Consider the following 21,512-nt stretch of genomic DNA (forward strand, 5'->3'; position numbering starts at 1 on the left):
AGACTGAAGTCTGAACAGAATCTGATGAGAAGTTAAAATGCTACAATATTTTACCTTTCCACCTTCAGACAGCAGCACATCGCTCTTCATTACATTGCATACAAAAAATCTGTTAAATAATCTTTACTTTTCATGAGTTTAGGTCTAAGTCTATGCTTTGATTTCAAAATGCATTTGAACTTGAAAATAAAGAACTTTTTGTAACCAAGCCTGGCTAAAATAGAACATCACTTTTCCCCAACACTTTAGAATCAACTACTAAGCACACAAATATTCCATGGACTAATACTGAAAGGCATTAAGGTGCTCCCTCTGAATTCTGACACATCAGTCACCTAAAATCAAGTACAGTCCGAAACTGTAAACTTAAAACTTAAATTTTTTGCAGTCTCTTATATAACAAAGTTAAACCTTACTTATGCCCTCTTCCTACCTTAACCTGAAAATAATTAAAACATATCTAACAAAGACTTTCCATCCCCCCAAGTCCTCTAAAGAAAGTTGATTCCACAAGAAGCGATCATCAGCTGCCAAGCCAAGCAATTTCTAGGATAAGGTGCTGGTGTATGCACTAATGAGCTGTTCTTGTTTACCTCTGTAATAATCAAGGAGTAATATTAGAATATTTTTTATGTTGACACCAAACAGGGAGAGACATTAAGCTAAATGACAACACTCACAGAATGTACAGCAAGTTTAATTACACTAAAGCATTACAAGGTGATAAAAGCTTGGAAGGCAATACAATTCCAAACCTCTGCAAAACCAGTACAGTTAGATGCTTCATGGAGACCTAATAAAATACCAATTTAATACCAATATAATCACAATATCCTAAAGATACTTCTACCTTCCAAGAAGACATAAAAGCAGCCTAGAAAGTATCACTCCTTCCCCAATACATGCCCAGGCCAAAGCAAGCACTAAAAGGATTAATTACACCTCTCTGAGTAAGCTTCCTACCTCTCATGGTAAAAGTGTTTAGTGACATCTCATCCTCAGCACAGACAAGAGCTACAGGATATTAGCTGCACTTTCAGAAGAAGAGATCCTAAAGTCTAAAGAAGATCCTGAGATGTTTTCATTAGAATATTACAAACAGAGCAAGAGAGAGTGAGAACACCACCTTCACAGAAAAACTCTGCCATGACCTGCGTGGTTATCCAGTGGAAAGGGCTGCAGAGGAGATGTCACCACCTCACCCAACAGATTTGGGGCTGTCAGAAAACAACTAACAGATACCTGTCTAAGCAAACATGGCTTAGTCCAGTAACAATATGGAAAACAAGCATCCTGAGGCCAAGAAAAAAAATCCCCTTTTTTTTTTTTTCCTGCTCACTCAGGATCACCTCAAGCAAGTTCACCTGAAACCAAGCTCCCCCAAAGTACCCTGCACTATCAGTCCCTATAGCCCTTCTTGCTTTAGAAAACAAAGCAAATGTTAAACTTCCCTTAAAAATGCATTTTGGTTTACTTAATATACATTATAAAGCCATTTACAACATAGGTTATAAAGAATGTAAAGCCTTATTTCTTTTCAAAAATAGTAGCTTTAGCAACTTGCTTGTAACTTCTTCAGAGACAGTGCATGTAAAACTCAAGTACACGTTTGGCTGGCAACCTAAAAACATTTCCCTGTGCATATGGGGATTAAATTAAAATGTTTCACTGACTCTGCTCTCCCATCCTCCCCAGGAAAAGGATGTTCATCTATGCCAAAACATCCACAATGCACAAAACCTGGCTCTATTTCCTGCCTGAATCAGGCTGTAGATTTGTAAAATTACCCCCCACATCAAGAATAAAACATGCTCATTAGGGGGTATTTTGAGCAGATGTGACTAATAGCAAATAAAGTCTTTCCTCAGAAGCATCTTCCAGGAGGAGTTTAATTAATTGTTTTTCAAAAATAATCTCCATTTTAGAAAGACAACAGCTTTGCTAAAAGCTTCCATTTATTCACCTCTAGGAAATCAATCTGTCTGCACTGCTGGCAGATGGGAAAGTATGATTTTATGGAAACAGGCCCAAAAAAACCCCAGGCTTTAAGGAGAGATTAAAAGATTTTAACTTAATGCAGCACGTAAAGAACAATGCAGTGCAGATAAGACAGATGTGTGCTTAAACACGAATTACATGAATTATACATATGTTAATATTACAATAATATATAAAAATGATAAAAACAAAGGTACATCTAAGATTATTTCAAGGAACACTAGTAAGGAAATCATCTATTGGACAGAAATTATATTTCTAAGCTCAGTGATGAAGTTTCAAGAGCTTGGAACTCATCATGAACACAGGGTAACTGACTCCTCTGTCATCATCTTAATCTACATAATTGAATACAATCACATTACCATCAATCCAAATAAGGTAAAAAATATATTGCCTACATAGCACCAATCCTGTCATTTGTCTGTAACAAGTCCTAACCTACTTCCATCTCTTTCTTTATTTTAAAGGAATTAGACTTTACTTCTGCCTAAATGTTATCCAAGAATATCACCTGGTTGATGGTTCCTTATGTCATTCAGCAACTTTAGGAAACCCAAGTTCTCACCTTATTCTGTCTACCTACAGGCACTGTAACACAGGCAGATCACCTGCCAAAGGCCACTCTAAGCTCTGCACAAACCAGCTGGGGACTTGGACACCTTGTTCAGGAGAGCTGCTTCTTTAGCTGTCTCAACACTTGGGCTGGGTACCAATTCTAGGGTGATGAATCTGTTGGTTCAGATTTACTTTTGGGTTCTGTAAAGCTATGCCTAGGCATTTTAGGAGCTAGAGAAAATTTTCCTCTGCTGAATGAAAGGATTGGTGAGACCAATTCTTCTCAATAATAACAGCCTTTGGTTGTCATACTCTAGTCAAAAGCAGTATTTGTCTGAGATTTTTCTAGGATAAATGGGTATGTGTCATTATGGTTTTGTCTCCAAAAAGGAGGATTCAGTCATTATTGGAGGCTATTTGAAGTTTGTTTTGCTACTGTCACCTAGCAGAATTAAAACACAAGTAGATTTAACACATCTGACTAGTAAACATGTCTATTCACAGATAATCATTGCAACGTTGGTGTAAGTAAACACAGACTTCACAAAAATATTGTAGCTTATATTTAGAGTCAATTATATGACTTCTATTTGCATTATGTATATTTCTATTTATAAACACAACATATTAATCTTAAGGTTTTATGCTATCAGTAGCTTTATTCTATTTTTTATTCATCTTTCAGCCTAAAATAGTAAAGGATCACAGTTAGGTACCTGCGGGTCCGTGGAGGCTTTGGTGGAGGAGAATCCTGTTTCTCAGCATCTGAAGAACTGACAGCATTTTCTGTATTATTTTCATCCTGATTAAAAGAAAAAAGGATATTTTTACTCATGGCTGTAAAGCTGATACATAGAATATGTGAACTGTGAGGTCCAAAGATCTGTAATGACACTTGGCAGGAATACATAACAATATGATCTATTTTTGGCTGTCATATTTTGTATAAATGTACAAAATTATTTTTAACCTTGTGTATCCAACTTCACATTTTTCTGACTGAAGATTTTGGTCTGTTTGCCATTGAACAATCCACTAAAGAAAATAGTCAAAAGCTGATCTTTCTTTGGTAGTGAGCAAGCTCTCGTACACCCTCCCAGTTATTCACCTTGAATAATTAAATGAATAATTGGATAATAAGGCATTTATTTTCCAGTCAGTCTAATTATTTACACTTGTACAATCACCCCAATGAAGATAAGAATAATCTACAGTGTTGTAAGCAAAAATGAGAAAGATCTTGCCCACTTGTCTCCTAATGCATTGATCTGAGACACTTTTGAATAACCTCCCATTTGTGTACAAGAAAGTTCAATTTACTCAGCAAAGCATGAAGATTTTAATTTCCCTTTAGGACCATAAATATAAAATATTTTTTATATATGCATTTACATGTATATACATGTAAAATACTGTTGTGTGTTAACCCTGGCAGGCAGCTAAACCCCACAAGAGCCACTCTCACTCTCATTGCTCCACTCCACCTCTGGAAAGAGGAACAGCAGGAAAACTTGTGGGTCAAGACAAAATTGTTTAGCAGGCAAAGGAGAAGTGGGAGAAGATAAAAAGAAATCACAGAAGCAATGCAAAAGCAATCACTCATAACCTTCCACAGGAGGGCCTTTGCCAGTTCCTGACTGTGCAAACCCTGTTCAGCAAGAGCTGCAGCATTAGCTACAAACAATCTGCACTGTTTTCACCACAGATCTAAAACAGCACCCCAAGAATGGCTGTGAACACTATTTAATGACAACCAAGTCCCTAGGCAAAAATAAAGAAAAAACTACATATGATTAAGAATCAAAGCAAAACATGCAACAGCCTAAAGCTGACATTCTATTCCCAAACATGTGCCACAGCCAAAGACCCAACAAAACCAAGGAGGACCTTAGTGTTATTTTAATTTTAATGCCTATTTTACCTAAAGGCTATTCCTGCAGGAGTTCTCTTTTGAAAAAGCAATCTTTAAAAAGAACAACAAATATCCCAGATGGGTGTAATAGATTTCAAAGCCCAATACCATGTTCAGGCAATAGGATCTGCTATCTGCCAGCCTGCCTGCTGAGACTGGCGATAAGGACTGACCTGCTTCAGTCTTATAGAACAAAAGAGTTAAATTTCTGCTTCAGATGTGATAGTTGCATTTGAATTCAGTGAGCAATTTTTGCTTTGGAAGATAAACTACAAGTTGCCTCAACAGTTAACTAACTTTATTTAAATTCAGATTAATTAGTTATACGTTTTTAACTTCCATTACTTGTCTTAAAGGTTACCATACTGCTGCTGGCTACTGTGAAGAGTCTATTATCAAATTCTATTCCTCAGTGTACTAAGTGAAGCTTTACCTGTGAAAAAATGGAGACAAAAATGAACTATTTTGATCTTTCCTACTGTTTTTCCCTAACTGCCCCCATTAAGTTGCTGTCAAATATAACATTGCACAAGTACTCCAGCAGAAACACTCCATTGTTCCTTAATGAAAGGATGGTGTTAGCCCTTTCAGGGAATTGCACAGGGAGTTCATTGTCCTGCTGACCACTGGCTGTAACCATCAGGGGCTTTTTGGAGTAAGATTCAATTAGCAGATAAAAGCCACTCACATTTAAATGAACACCACTGAAGCTCCCACTGCAGTCAATCAAGGTTGTTTGGTTTCACACAATCATAGAACAGTTTCTGTAGGAAGGGACCTGCAAAGGCCATTTAATCCACACCTTCCTGCAATGATCAGGGACATCTTTGAAAAGATCAAGTTACTCAGAGCCCTGTCCAAGCTGGCCTGGGCTGTTGGCAGGAATGCCAGGATGGGGAATCTGCAGCCTCTCTGGGCAACCTGTTCCAGTGTTTCATCACCCTCACCACAAAACATTTCCTCTTTCCATCTAGTCTGAATGTACTGTCTGAATTTAAAACCATTGTTTTGTCCTACTGCCCTGCTAAACAGGCCCTGCTAAAAACCCTGTCCCCATGTCTCTCATGGGCCCCCTGGAAGCACTGCAAGGCCACAATGAGATCTCCTTGGAGCCTTCTTTTCTCCAGGCTGAGCAACCACAACTCTTAATCTGTCTTCTAAGGAGACCTGTTCATCCCTCTGCTCATCTTTGTGTCCCTCCTGTGCTGGGGACCCCAGTGCTGGAGGCAGAACCCAAGGTGGGGTCTCAGGGAGCAGAGGGGCAGAATCACCTCCCTTCACCTGCTGCCCATGCTGCTTTGGATGCAATTAATAACTGGGGAAAAATATGAATGTGTGCTGTTTTGGGGTTTTTTAATTAGTATGTCTACAGTGGTCTGCATCCAAATTTAGGGTCCCCAGCACTGGAAACATTACCATGGGGCATGAACATCCAATCCCTCTACCAGCTTCTCTCAAAAATGTAAAAAAGCAATTTCCTACTTTTTGACATCAAGTAATGAGTGACCATACAGATCATTTTGCCTTTAACAAGTATGGACATTAATTTTATTGCCTCATTCAGGCAGAGGACTATGCTGAAGCTTGGTGTCAAAGATGCTGAGGCTCCCAGCATTCAACAAGAAACTCTGTTTCCTGCTCAATGGTTGTGTCATGTTCCTCCCCACTTCCCCCAGTTCTGCAATGCAAACTCTGAATCTCTCCCTTATGTATTTGTCACTATGGCCAGCACTGAGTGCATTGGTATTGTACTGAAAAGGCTCCCCTTACTCAGAAGTGCTAACAACCAAAGCCAGAAATGAATGCATCCTAAACAACTGCATCCTGAGCACAGAGTGGGCTGCTGGCCTTGCTTCAGCACTGCAGCCCATCCCACTTGCACAAAACAGAAAGATACTAGAGAGACTCCGCAAGAGTTCCAGTTCCTCCCCCTCACCACCAACCTCTCCATCCTACAACAGTGCAGGAAAGTCTCCCAGTTCAGTTCCACCAGCACAGAAATTTTCAGGAACACATTTCTTATTTATGCATTCATTTCTCTAAAGGGTATTGGCAAGGGAAAGGGTGTGCCTGTTGGCTCTAGACTAACTTGTCCAGAAAACAAACCAGCAGCTGCATCCCTGTCCTTCTATGTTTGTAAAGTGAAGTGTTTGTGAACAGAATATTTCCTGAGATATGCTTTTCTCACAGGCAGAAGAAAAAGCTTATTAGAGAAGCTAACATATGTCAAAGCTTTTTAAAACTCCACATATACAGTAACAAGCTGTTTCTAGTTGAGACAGGCAGAAGTAGCTGAAAGGGCACTGCCATTTTTGTTACTGGTAACAAAACATAGGTATAAGCCTTAAAAAATGTACATAAACTCAAATGTCCAAGGCACATGCACAACCACAGAGTTTACAAAAACAATTCCTTGAAAAAGAAAAATTTAAAACCCAGCAAGAAAATCTGCACACACAAAATGGTACTTTTAAACTTAACACCAGAAAAGCCAGTGGTTACCCCGATTTTGTACACAGGGAAGGCTTCAGACAGAGAGGTGTCAAAAGTTTCACTTGTGAATCAGGTTCAACTCCAGATCCATTCACTGTTTCAGTTACATTGAACGAGGAGCAAGAATGATTACAGGATTTACTGTCACCAAAAAAAAGAGGTACTTTGCTACTTTCCTTAATTAGCTCAATGGATTGATGTTTCTGTGAAGGCTTTGTTTACTTTTAGAGAAGTCATTCCCTGTCACTTGTTCTCAGTTCTGTGTTACAAGAATAGGGAATAACCAGTATTTTGAGTATTTCTCACCCTTGAGTGACACCAACTCACAGATTTCCCTGTCATATACATCAAACTAAGCAAATAGGCAAACATGCAGAAAAACTAGCACAGAGCAGAAAGGAGGAAGCTCAGCTCTGAAAGTGAATACAGGGTATCTCACTGGGATGACTGCATCTGTTGAGAGGAGCAGATGGTGGTATTAAGAAAAAGCCTTCCACAGCCTTCCTGAGCACAGCTTATCAACATCAGTCAGCACTCCCTTGCTTCTCTAGACAGATGTTGCATTCTCAGGCAGAGCACAATTTTTAAAAGTATCAGCTCAGACAAACCAGGACAACACACGTAGCTCACAGGGGTTATCATACAGAATCATGTTTTAAAAATGGATTAACAAATGTGCAGTTCACTAAGTGTTCAGTGTAGCACCCTGCTTTCTCACAGAAGACAACTACCCTACTGTCTCACTGCAGTGTCTTCTCACTGTAACATGGGGAAAGAAAAGGATCGTTCCCCAACCTTTGTGTCTATTTGCATCAAATGTTCAACAGTTCAAGAGTTCCCTTGGAGTTGCTCCAGTGAAGGAGCAGCTACTGAGATCAAGTCAAAGTGCTCATAGTTAGCAATTTCTAGGTACTCAAATCACAGATATACAATGAGCACATACCTACCTACAAAGACTACATTAACAAATGACAAGGCCATAAACTCAAATACTGTGTGTAGATTGCCCCTAGTCTACTAAAATGCAGAGTAACTTGTGTTCCTGTAGTAATGCAGAGAAACAAGGAATTCTCACTGGCTAAGGTAACCCAAACTGTGCTATCACCTCCCAAGGGGGGTTTTCCTCCCACCTGCTTCTACCCCTGGCTCAATCACCAAACAGTGCTGTCACTAACTTCAGGCAAATAGAGGATCTCAGTCTTAGACCGAGATTTCACACACACTGACTACAATTCAAAACCTTTTTCTCAGGAATTGCAATGTATCATTTTCTTTTGGAAACTCACTGTGGAAATATTTAATGTCATTCAGAAGCTTTCTGTACTAGTAAAATACTGGCAAATTTACTGCAAAGACTCCTCCAGAAGTAATCTCATGTTTTCCCTTAAAAGGAATTGAGGCATTACTTTTGCCCTTTTTATAAAGCAGCATGGGAATCACTGAGCATCAGTAGATAAAAAGAGAAATACTTCAGATTGAAATGATACACTCAAGCGACTCAGATTTAATAAAACATTCCAACAGAGGCAACAAGATCAATGTCTCTGAAGAAATACATGATTTTTTAGAAGGCTGCAATGACAAAAAATATCCTTCCAAGCTGCCAAACAGCAAAGAGAATATGAACAGCACAGTCTTTTCACTTACAGTTTCTAAACCATTAATGTTTCAAATAACAACCTTCTTCTTATAGCAGCTGATTCCTCTGTGACTTCTGCAAGTGCAGTCAACTACAGCAACAGAACTCTGTTGCTTTTACAGCACAAAATGCAAGAGACATTGAGAGCACCAGCACTGCCAGATTTTGGAGAAAGTGTTTATTAATACAAACTTCTAGTCATGGATAAGGGCAAAGCAAGGACTTGCAGTACCCTAACATGCTTGGTACTGTCAAGAGAAAAAATTCAACAAGAAACATTTCTGAATTGAGAGTGAGCTTGGTTGTTTGTCTTTTAACCAATTTTCTTTTTCTGACTTCCAAACAGAACATCCAACTTGATGAAATTCCATATGATTCAGACTTTCCAAGACAGCTACAATTCACAGCTGCAGTTCACTTCAGCTCATGAAGAACCTTCTCCAATAACTCATAAAATATTTTACTGATACAAATCTGATACCTTATCAGATGACCAAGACTAATGATTTCACATATCTTTCAAGGCTTCCAAACACAACACCAATGTAATATTTTCCCAGCAGTACTAACAAAGCCAATGAGGGTGAGAAGCACAGCTACTGACTTGAAATACATGACAATATGATCAAGAATTTCAGTGGGAAAGGCTTCACTCCAAGACTCTGTTCCAATTTAATTGTTTGGTAACTTGAAAGTACTACTAAGTATGGGAAGAGAATAGTTCTGATTATCAAATTCAGCATCTGAATTCTTTCCTTATCACAAAAAAATGGCTCCTGAGTAGCAATTCTTTACCCTGAAATTTGGCTGCTTGGGGTACTGTTGAAATTACTGGTATCTGAGCAGAGCTTTCCTTATTTCATTTCATTTAAATACTTAGTGTTATGTTAAACATTTGCAGTTCTACACGTTCACAATAGGTATAACTACATGGTAAGACTATACATTTCCTACATATTGTGTATTTCTGACATGGTTTGGGATCTATCAAATTCTGAGGGAAATTCTAACCCTGTCCTAAGTCGCTGTTCAAACCCTGCATGCCTTGCTGCTGACTTGTTACAGTATTGTTCCCAGCAGGGCAGAGCTGGCAGGCTCCCAGGAACACACGTTCGGGATTGTGTCTGAGCTACTTCCCCATGAATGCTGCCCCTCAGTGCCAATCAGATTAACCTTTTACTGGGATTTACTGGGATGTTGCTGGCAAGCCCTGCTCACAGAGCTCTGGAACTCAACCCATTTCAACACTGCCTGAAATGAGAACAGCAGGAGGAAAACAAAATCATGAAATCGACCCTATAGAGCGCTCCAGCTCTTCACAGCATTATCAAAATAGAATAAATGACATTTCCTCTTCAGCCCAGTAGCATCTCCTACTTAACCAACAGTATTATAGCCAAAGTAGGCACATGAATTTATTTGGAATTGTTTTCATTGGACATAACCAGAACTGTTCACATATTGAAGATTTCATAGTTGCTGTAGCATCTGCAGGCAGAGTAACATACATGAAGGAGCTCTAGAATACTACATTGTATTTAATAAAGTTACTTGAAAAATTCCTGCCTCAGATTTAGTTTTTTAACCAGGATACATCCCAGAATGTTTGTTTGTTATTTTTTAAAGAAAGCAAACTAGAAAATTTCTGGGGAAAATCAGACATTATATACAACAGATGCTACATTAACTCCTGGAGGTAAAAAAGGAGCTTTATCAGAATATCAAAGTGATGCCTCAAGTGAGCTTCAAAGTTCTGAGAATCAGGTTAAAACTACAAGAAAATATTTAACCAGATATGTGAAGTTTCCCTTATAAATCCTGAAGTTAAGCCTATACCAGTTAATTCCTTGAAAGCAAATTTTTTAACAAATGGACAGTAACAAATTTAAGTACCAAACTTTTAGATACAGAAATTCTTCACTTATGAGATTTTTTTCCCCTCAACCTTTCTGCAGAATGATTCAAGTAACAGTAGGAAAAAGCATCATTTCCCAACACAAAAAAGGCTCTTCCTAGTCAGACAAAGATTTACTTGGCCCTGCTTCCAGCAGTGACCAAAAGGGAACTTCCAGGGAAGAATGAGATCAGAGCAGGCATACTGGGATCCTTCCCTAGAATGTTTTCCAACAGATTTCAGCTCTGGAATTTCATAGGTCAGAGGTTAGTGAAACTCATGGAAGAAGACTCCAAGATGGTGAGATATTCACCCAAAGATACAGGCTGTCAGCTGCAAGGAGCTCTGCAGCTTCATGTTGCATTTGTTATACAAATGTCACTTTTTTATTAAGTCTTTCAGGTCTCACTGGTGTCCCTTAGAAAAAGTTAAGGGTAATCAGCATTCTGTTGTTAGTCAGCCTCTGTTGTATTTAACCTCAGCCATTTTTTTCACCATCTCAGTCTGGCTGTTCTTTAGATTGAGCCTTCCAACACCTTTGATCTTTGTCCAGTTGTTTAATGTTCAAATTCTGTAACATTTTTGAGATAAGCAGACTTGACATGCAGTCAGTAGTCCAACTGCAAGTACCCACACAGGGACATTACATTCTCTGCTCTCACCATTTTCCAAGTAACTGCCAGAACTCAATTTCCTTTACAACTTGTTGATCATAAACAAGTAAAACTCAAAACTCACATTCCATCACTGCCTTTTCAGAGCTGGGATTTACCCCTCTCTCACCCCCATATACATTACCTATCCATTTTCTATCAGGTCTTGTTTTATTAGTCAGCAAAGCTCTCAAGCTGTGCTGAAGACAGCACTTGCCTTTGTTACAGAGTACCACCATACTTTGCCACAGCTTTACTCATCTTCTGGAATATGCAAGTCATTTAATGTATATATAGTAATAGGAATAAGTAAATAAGAGACATTTTTGAACCTATATAAGAGCAGACACAGGTCAGATTTAAGGCAAATAACCAGAAGATACAGTAGACTGATCTATTATTTTATAATCAAAACTCAAGTACTTAGAAATCACTTCTGTACAAAGCTGATCTGCATATTCCAAACCCTGCTATGCTCATTTCTCAAGAAAAAAAAAAAAAAATCACACACCAGCTTAATCAAACCTGTAACAAATAAAAACAGCCAGCCCTATCCATACTTCCATACTGCATTTAGTCAACAAGCTCCTTGTCATGACTAAAGACCTCATAAGTACTGCATGAACAACATAAATTCTCAGGAGTTAGCAGAAGGGTGGATGCATTTAATCCAAGAATTGAAAACATTCTAGACTTCCTAGAAAGCACATATATATCCCTAAAATAAATAAGATGCTTATTAATAAAAGCACATTTAAAATTGCTTCCAGATATTTCAGAGTCCTGAGATACCACTCATACTCCCTCTAGAGAGCTATGGAATCTGCACCAATTAGGGACAGAAAATCACTGAATAAACAAAACACAATCCAGGGACAAAGGGTGGTACAGAGTTCTGGACTGTGGGAGAGAAAGAATATATTAATCCAAAAACCCATTTTTCATACAGTGTACAGCAACAGCCAAGAAAACATACCTAAACATAAAAAAGGAGGATAAACCTATAGGAGACATGAAACTTAAGGGGAAGGATAGAAAGACAGAAAAATGCTCAAATACTGTAAATACCAATGAAGAATATTTTTTCCACTTCCTTGTCCTTTGTTAAAAGGGTAGAACATGAAGCTCTCTGCCAAAAACATTTTCAACTTTTATTTCTCTCCCCTAACCTATTTCAATGCAAGCAGCACTTTAAAAAACATGAGAACTTAATAAGATCACACCATTGAACACTAAAAACAACTTCACAGGAGAATTTGCATCATCAGCTAACAGCTACATATGGGAAAAACACCTACCACTCCATCTGCAATCTTCCAGTCTGCACAACTCTCATATTTTTGCAGTTGCTTTTCAAACAGTTGTGCTATGGCTCGATGGACAAGCTCATACTGCTCCTGTGAGGTACCAGATAAAAATTAATGCACAAGATCTTTTCAAAGAATAGTGATATATTATCACATTCATTTGAAAACAAACTATACCTTTGTTTGCACTGCAGAATGCCTCTGTGTCCTCATTTCCTGTATTAAATTAAATACATTGAATTCTTCAGGTATTTTCTGAAATACAGAAGCAAGTTATTTACAATGACATAACTGTCATAGCAACAATATAGAAGCTGTTAAACATAAAAAAAAAGGTCCAACTTTTATAGGTAAAGTTAATCTGTTCTCTCCACACGGCAACTATTAAATCTTTTTTCAAAGCAACTCCAAATTTACCTTTGATTTAGACCAGCTGAGAGCATTTCAAGCATTTTTGAAATGAAATAGCCAATGCCATTAATATGGCACTGCAATGTTAACAATGCTTCATAAACTAAAAATCCCAGAATGAAGTTATGCCTTTACATATGAGCTGCATGATAAATCAGAGAGACTGAGAAAGTTAAATTTAAAAATCGATTTATATTGAAATATTTTTTTTTAATTAGAATTTTATAGTGACCTATTTAGACAAAAACTTGCTGTCAAAGGAAATTCATACTAAAGCATGAGTGCAATGAAACTAAACATCCAACCTGTAAACAGCTCCAGAATGTCCTAAACATTTCCCTATATTTGAACACTTGGAAGCTCAACCAATCATTGTTATGAAATTACAGAATGTCATAAATCTTCTTGTAGGATTCCTTACCCCAGCTTTAAGCAAATTCCATGTATAATCTATGGCACAGATGGCTCCTGTTCTTCCACACCCTGCACTATAACATAAAAAGAGAGGTGTTGGATATTATTTAAATTTGATTTAAAAAACCACTATAAGCCTCATATTTCAAAAGTCCACATTAAAAAAAATTACCCAAATCCCTCAACTATCATTTTAATTTCACTCAGCCTGACACTATAGTGTCTTAAAAATAAAATGAGCAGAGCAAAATGAAGCATTGAATCTTTTAATGCAAGTTTTCATTGCCATTTGGAACTGCAGTCATGAAAGATGACTCAGTGTTGACAAATTTATTGCCTCTCCCTTTTGTCACACTATTCCCAGCTACTACTGCTTCATCAGGTGTGGTCTTCTCCAAGTTTAATGATAAATGATGTAAAATGGCAAAACAGAAGATATTGAAAGACTTGCCACATTATACTGATTTAGTATCACATCCATATTTTTTCCTCTTTAGCTAAAAAAATAAATCAAAGTTTAAGAATGACAGCAAACTATCTCATTTATTTTTCATAATTGTATGAATTCCTCTATTTTACACATGCAGAGTTATAATTCATTAATATTTATTACATTATAATTACACTGCTGTAAAGAATCAACATTCAGAATTATATTGACATTCAAAAAGAACAGGACAAAGTGAATAGATTTCAGTGCTAGGTCAGTTTATGTTTTTAGACCTCACTTAAGAGTGACAACTCAAAAAAAGAATGCAGCCCCTAAGAGAATAACTAAGCTCTAAAGACTTAATAACTCCCACGAATTTAACATGTCCTGGCTTATCAATCTGAATTCAATTTTTCCTGACATAACACATGAACTTTTGTTGCTTTAGAAAGTATTAAAAACAATAGGCAAGATTTTCAGATAAATTGTCAGAAAGTGTCAATGCAGCAAAATATTTTCATAGCAATTCAGTCTCAACAGTTCTGGCAGCCAAATTTCGGGTCAATCATGAAACTGTTGTTTAGAAGTAAAGACTTCCCAACTGGAAACTGCAACCTGCTCATAAAGATCTTTTTTGTCATATTAGAGCACAGACAGAGTTCTTAGTGGTGCTATGTAGTCTCTCCTATTGAGAATGGAGCCTTTACTCTCAAGCTGATTTGCAGTAATCTTCAAAGTCTGTTTTGTCCTCACAAGGATTTATGTCTTAAGAACATCAAAACAGGTCCCCTTTCAAAGGTTCATTCTTTTCTGATTGATATTCTGCCTTAAACTGAAGTAGAAGCAAAATTTCACTGTGGCATCAGTTTTAAGAAAATGAAGCCTCTATGATTTTGATTTAAATTTTGTCATGAGAATTTTTCAACTAAAATAAATAACTCAATTCCAACTCAAAACCAAAACTAGTGCATCCCATAACAAAAGTCTAGACTTCAAAAAATGAAAATGCTTAAAATGAAAAGATAAATCCATTTGATACCTGCAGTGTATGCAAATAGGAACATCCTCATGTTCCTGGTATTCTCTCATCAAGCTGATCATGTCCAGAATAGAATCAAAAGACGAAGGGACGTCGTGGTCAGGCCAGTTGACATAATGAAATTGATAAACACTGCGAGTCTCCTAAGGGAGGGCAGGGAGAGAGCTGTTAGTGACAGCACACATTTCACTTTGCACCACAGTAGTCCTATGAACCTTTGCTTTGACAAGTCACTTACTGGATTAAAAAACCCTACAGCTTATACCACTTCCAAAAATAGAAGAGAAATTCTGAAATCATATTTGAAGTGCTGATAATGCATAAGAAGATGCCCTATGGGACAGTTCAGAAGGCCCTTTCTATTACATGGGTAAAGGCCCAACAGTGCTGCACCATATGAAAAGGCTCTATGTCCTTACAGCTATAACTTGGAAATGGAGAAAGAATCTTTTATCTTTCTTTTTCTCTTTGTACTTCAGTAACTTACATTAACGAAGAAAAATGGGGGCAAAGGTGTTGTTTTGTCACACTACAAAATAAAGTGTGTGCGTGTGTGCACAGGCTCACAGAGGGAAATTAAGAAAACAACAGAAGCAATCGAGACCATACCTAAATATGGATCACACTTGCACTTTCTTCCAGCAGCAGGAGCCACAATAAAGGCAAGGTAAGAAGCAGCTTTAGAACAGCTTAGTTACTCAGCTACCTGAATCCCTGAAAATCCTCCCTTTCATCACTATCCAAAGCATCTGCAGCTGCTACCAGCAGAACCAGCAGCTAGTTCTGCTGCACCTTCCCATGCTGGTGTTCACCTCTGGGTTCCAGTATCCCCCTCCAAGTCATGTACTGCAGAGCATGAAGGTTTTGATCCTCATTACAGCCTACAGGTTTCAAGACCTACACTACCTTCTGTTTCATTACGTGAGAAGAAACATAGCAGGCCTCTTGAGCATGGAAATTTATCTATTTTTGAGGCTTGACTTTTCCCAGCTCTCTGAAAACACCATAGCTAGCTAAAACAAGAGAAAACACAGCCTAAGAAAGCATAAATTTAAAAATCTAGGTGACTATGTAAAGCCAAGGTCATCACTAAAAAGGAACAGTTACAGCTATCTATTCAGGTCCACCAATAAATTTCACTTAATTACTTTGAAAAAGACTATTGATTTTTCACATAAGCAGAATGGTCAGGGGAAAAAAAGGACTTGTTTTTTATATGAAATCAAACATTTAAAAGAACTTTTAGAGTCCTTTTTCTCTACTGCCACTTATACACTAGACAACCAAAGTTCTTTCTTGAAAATAATCAAGTTTCAGTCGAACTGGTTTTCCTCCTAGAAACTAAAATAACTTTGTAGATTTATGGAAATTTTAAATCCTTTTGCATAGCTTCTTTTTGTATGATAATCCACTGCAAATGCTACAGAAGTGACAAAACATATAATTATTCTGGAAAACCTGAAAGCAAACTTAAAAGGATATTACTTTATACCACAAATACACTTTTCCTCCCCAGTGCAAGGCTATGCTTAGAATACTTCAAAGAAAGATGAAAAGTCTGCAGTTAATTTTACAGGAATCCTCAAGCAAATCTGCTACATAAATCTGAAGAAAAAACACTTTATCAGATGCACAGATCAAATATCAACACATCTCATTAACCCTTTCAGTTAAATTGCTCCTCACAGGAACAAACTTGTTTCCTTGCTAAGATCAAAAGCTCAGCACAAACCATAACTTTGTGTTGCTGCTCAGTTTTTAAGCAGTACACAGGCTTCTAACTGGGACAGAACTCCCCAGAGACAACAGCCAAACATCATTTGCATGTTGTAGTACAGGCAAGCAAAATCTACACCAGCCACAGTCTCTGCTGTAACTGGTTCATACGATATTTGGGTATTAAAGGAAGGCAGGTTCTGCTTTGGGGTTTTTGGTATCCAGTTCTGTTTTGAAATGCACCATTTCAAACAATGTCACAAACCCCAATTACTACACAGAATTTCTGTTATCTAAACTGTCTCACAGCCCAGTCAGTTATTCAGTTTCTGTTACTGTTTATAAATTCATGCATTCCCAGCAAATACTGCAGACAAAAATTATTCCCCAAAATCACTCCCCTCATGATTAAGCAGCTCTCATAACTGCTGTGGTATCCATTGTTGAAAAGGAACAAGGCTTTGATAAAGAAAACATAACCACAAATGAGACTAACCTGAAATAAATCATTTATTAATGCTGATTGACAATTAAAATGACAGGTATTCTGTAAAATAGACTGTCATGCTTTGTGTTTTTACAGGAAGGCTCTACAGTTTTTATTTACTGGTAGCTGTTTTTCAGTCAAACGAAGTCTGACATTTGACATCTGACATTTCAGTGTAAGTTTACAAGAAAAGCTTAAGCCATTTGGGTAAAGAAGAACATAAAAAAGGCAAAGAGTTTCACTATTCCTCCTTTATATACTAAGATTTTAAAATCTCTTCCAAAATTTATCATTTACATCCACAATCAGCCCCTAAAAAAGTGAAGATACTTTCATGAGTTTCTGACATTGTATCATTTTGGAGACTTTTGAACATTCATTGAAGGTGAGACCAGAAGTAACTGTGTACTTACATTTTGAAATTCAAGTAATAATGTTCTAATGAAATAATCTGTTCTTGCTTGCTCAGCTTCCTAAACACAAGAAAACAATAATGCATTGGAAAAAAATATAAAAAAATCAATATGCAACACACGGGGCATAACTAAAACATCAAACTTGAAACTCAAGATTTTTTTTTTTTAATTTATTGGTTTTGTATATATGATTTCCTCAAGAGAGGGGCAATCAAAACACTGATTAACCAGCAAGTCAGCTTGCTGCACAGGATGTGCAAAATGGGTTACTTTTAAGTAAAAGTGTGAGTTTTGAAATTGTCTGTACCAAAGTCATCAACAAGCCATATAAGAATATTTCTAAGTACCTCTTTTGCTTTATTTTTCCATACTTTTAATTTACAATTGCCTTTCACAGCATCCCTCTATAACACTTTTGCTGTATAAATTTCAGCCTCTTAACACTCTATCCTGTGATGTCTCCTTTAAGGGTGCATCTAAAAGAATCACTAATTATCTTGGTTGTGGACAAAAAAAATCTAGCTTCTAGCTCACAGAATTTTCAAATCTTCCTCTGGAATATCAAGGAAAGTTTATACTGCAGAAATCAAACAGTATTATTGTACTTTAAGTACCAGTAACATCAGAATTTGAAGATGCCTTTAAAAACTTTGCATTACAGCTTCTCACAGAGACTTTAGGAGACTGAATATATGCTTTAATGTGTTTCTATCTCCTGGGAATTTACCATTTCCCATCAACAATTGCAACACTGCAGCCCACACACACCAGAGTACCCAAAGGTAATAGATTCTGCTGTAGCTAAGGCAATTACAACACACAAACCCCTTTCCCCAGTATCTCAAGGAACAGGGCAAAAAGCAGCAAATTTGAATCAATTTACCCTAGGAAAAGTTACTCAGAATCTTTATAGGCTAAAATTTGCAAGTATGTATTTTTGTGACAGGATGAAATGAAGTGTACTTAATTCTTGTTAGACTATTTCAAAGTAGTATTAATAGCTGAATAAGCAGGCATGTAAACTCTTTCTGAACACCTAAAAACAGGTCATGTTAATTCATTTAATAAAAATAACCTGTTCCAGTGGTACTTTCAGCTCACTCAGGACACACAAGTCATAACACACAAAACAACTGCACAAGATTGATTTTTTGAGTCTGGTGCAGACATTCAAGCAATAATACATCAAAATATACAAAAGCAAGGGACACAGGTTCCCTTCTTTAAAAAAAAAAAAATCAAGGAGGATTCAAAGAACCACACAGCTTAGATGTGCATGTTCCTTTGAGAGTCCTTGTGTAAAATTTAGTAGTGAACAACTAAAAAGCCCACTACATACATTTCATTGAATATTTAAGTTAGAAACCCACTCAATACTTGAAAATTAATTTATAAAGCTTTATACTTACACAAGAAACACGAAATGGTCCAAAAGTTACAGCTGCTTCTCCATACAGAGGCCAGTAACGCTCACATTTTTTCTGTTAAATAAAGAAGCCCAATTTAATTCATGCATGGTACTAAAAGATGATTAACAGAAGCAGAGCAGACAAAATCACAACCCTGAATGCCTTATTCTGGACTTCTTTTAAGATAATAAAATAACTTTCCTTTTGGATAACAAGAGAAAAACAAAACCAAGACCTCAAACAACCCACAGAAATGCAGGCAAAAGACACTTTGCAAATTAGAATGCAAACTTCATATCTGCCTGTACCATATGCCTAAGCATCATGCAGGGGGGAGCAATGAAAGCTTAGTTTTCATGAAAGTTGCGAATTCGCAATTCTGAATTTCCTTCTAAGGTCATACAACTAAAGAAGAGAGATTTAAAAAAAATTGTTTTTGCAGCTGTATGAATTGACAGGAAATTCTGAAGGACTTGGGATTTTCATAGTTGGCCTCCATCCCACAAGGAGCAAGACACTTTTTCCACAGTGACACAGCCAGAAACAAACCCTTGGTGCAGTTCTGTACACAAACACATATTCCACTGAGATGACACCTAAAAAATCATGTAACCCTACAAATGGGGCAGAGAAATGCAGTCTGATGATCCATTTCCTATGTACAGAAATGTAAGGACAAGCATTCTCACTTCATCTGGTATTATTATCACAGTTACAGATTTGGCATATGAAGTTTCACAGCTATTGCCCCATATGGGCACAGCTCATTTATTTTTGTATTTAGGACACATACCCTTCCCATTTCAAATTCTCGACAGGCCATTACAATTATCTGAAAAGAAAAAAAAAAAGACATTTCAAGTTAGATGGTTTTGGATCATGTAACTTAAACCCTTGCTTCTATCAGGAGATACTGATACACTTGAAGTGGTTACTACAGAAGAGACTAATTATTAACAATTTTTTCTTTCCTGCATACACATGTTCCCCTAATTCTAAAACAGCAGCCAAATTTCATCTTTCACAAAATCTACATCACTAATACAACACTTCAAGGCTACTTAATTCAAATTCACTGTACAAATACCTTATTTATTCAGTCTGACTATAAAGTCTAAATTTATAAAAGTATAGACCCATTTGCCAGCTGGAAGAAACATAGTATATTTGCTTAAAGGAACACAGAATGCATAAAATAGGAACATTCCCCCCCCCCGCAAAAAAACCCTTGACCATCAATCAAATAATCAAATTTCTTAGGTGAAGCTATATCAGAAAGCATGAGTAGCACAATAAAAATGCACCAACAGGTAAGCTATTTGTAATAGTAAGTAACAATGACAAAAAATTGCCAAAAATTGTCCCCCAAAAAATTGTCAAACCTATCCAATTTCCACAAGTATTTAAAAGTTAATTCCTGACAAAAGCTGTTTAAACACACATAGAATATATAAAGCAATAACTAACCCAAAATTAGCATAAAAAGAAAGGTAACTGGTTTGGGGTTTGTTGTTTCACATGCTGGTTCTGTATTTGATTTTGTCAGTCTACATTAGGTCAGAATTGTAAGGTCTCCTACCTTACAGACAAAACAAGCAAGAACTTATTCATAAATATGAAGGACTTAATGTTCATTTAACAAAATTATTACTTTAAATTTACATTATTAAACTGAATAAATTATATTAATTCCATTTAACTACAAAAGGCAACATCTGGGAAGCAAAAAATCTAAATTACTGTCAATATTTTGATAATAATAATAAAAAATACACAATCACAGTGCCATGAAATAAGGTAACTGAATTTTTCTACAGCTACTTACAGCAACGTTGTATTCCCATATCATCCTCCAGAAGTCTATGACTGTATTGGCTAAGGGACCCTGGGTAGCAACATATGCTTTTGGCCCATGTACTCCCTGGATTGCAGAAAGGAACCATTAATGTTTGTAAAGAACATTTATCTGCACTGAATTAAAAAAGGGTTTGGGTTATAGTGGTGTAAAATTAGAATATCCTTTTTTAAAAATATATATATGTAACAGGAAGGGTGAATACAAAACATGACTCCCAATTACATCAGTGGGAATTTAGCTGGTAATCTCAAGGGAGCCCAAGATCACAGCAGCTACAGCACTGCAGAGACTGTCACAGGAAATAACTGTGTTCAAACTCTGAAGATTCCCTTTAAGTCTGCATTTTCTTTGTTACTCAAACATTTAGTGATGAAAAATTGAAAATATTTCTGTAAAAAAGCATCCTCTTGAACAAATTTAAGTTCCTCCCTCCCTGTACTACATTTCAAAATTACAAAATTTTTGAATTTATATTAATAAATATAATTTTATATTAATTTTATTAATTATATTAATTTTCAGTACATTAATGTTCAGCTTTTTCAAGATAAATGCTCACGACAGAAGATTTATTGCAGGAAGATTTAGATTTTACCTGTTTGTGAAAAATAAATATTATGTAGATGCAGCATCAGAATAAAGCTACAAAGACAGCTAAAGATATTAAGACTTTGAAACAAAACTGTAACAGGCTTTTAGTCAAATTCTGACTTCTCTTTACAAATGCTGGATTAATTCCTGGCCATTGTTAGATTAAGAATGTTAGAATATTAATTCCTTTGCCACACTTCTTCCATGAACAGAGTGAAATGTACATTAACATACACAATTTGTCAAACACCTCATTTATAGTCCCTAAAAATGTCACCTGTTAAAAC

General features: G+C 36.7%; 1 protein-coding gene across 8 annotated transcripts in view; it reads right to left on the minus strand.

Annotated features, from left to right (window-relative positions):
* Positions 1–21,512, minus strand: part of PTPN12 (protein tyrosine phosphatase non-receptor type 12) — a 69,679-nt gene that overhangs the window by 12,912 nt on the left and 35,255 nt on the right. For all 8 annotated transcript variants that reach the window (XR_009418468.1, XR_009418467.1, XM_059471891.1 and 5 more), the window contains exons 4-12: positions 20,602–20,697; positions 19,570–19,608; positions 18,777–18,848; positions 17,365–17,424; positions 14,749–14,891; positions 13,287–13,353; positions 12,632–12,709; positions 12,446–12,544; positions 3,273–3,358 (exon numbers count right to left, since the gene is read on the minus strand). Coding sequence is in view for 6 of the 8 variants with exons in the window: in XM_059471891.1 (XP_059327874.1) it covers positions 3,273–3,358; positions 12,446–12,544; positions 12,632–12,709; positions 13,287–13,353; positions 14,749–14,891; positions 17,365–17,424; positions 18,777–18,848; positions 19,570–19,608; positions 20,602–20,697 (740 nt within the window). In the remaining 2 variants the exon portion in view is untranslated. The remainder of the gene's footprint in view (positions 1–3,272; positions 3,359–12,445; positions 12,545–12,631; positions 12,710–13,286; positions 13,354–14,748; positions 14,892–17,364; positions 17,425–18,776; positions 18,849–19,569; positions 19,609–20,601; positions 20,698–21,512) is intronic.

The sequence above is a fragment of the Ammospiza nelsoni genome, chromosome 5, assembly GCF_027579445.1.
Source record: "Ammospiza nelsoni isolate bAmmNel1 chromosome 5, bAmmNel1.pri, whole genome shotgun sequence".
Classification (NCBI taxonomy): domain Eukaryota; kingdom Metazoa; phylum Chordata; class Aves; order Passeriformes; family Passerellidae; genus Ammospiza; species Ammospiza nelsoni.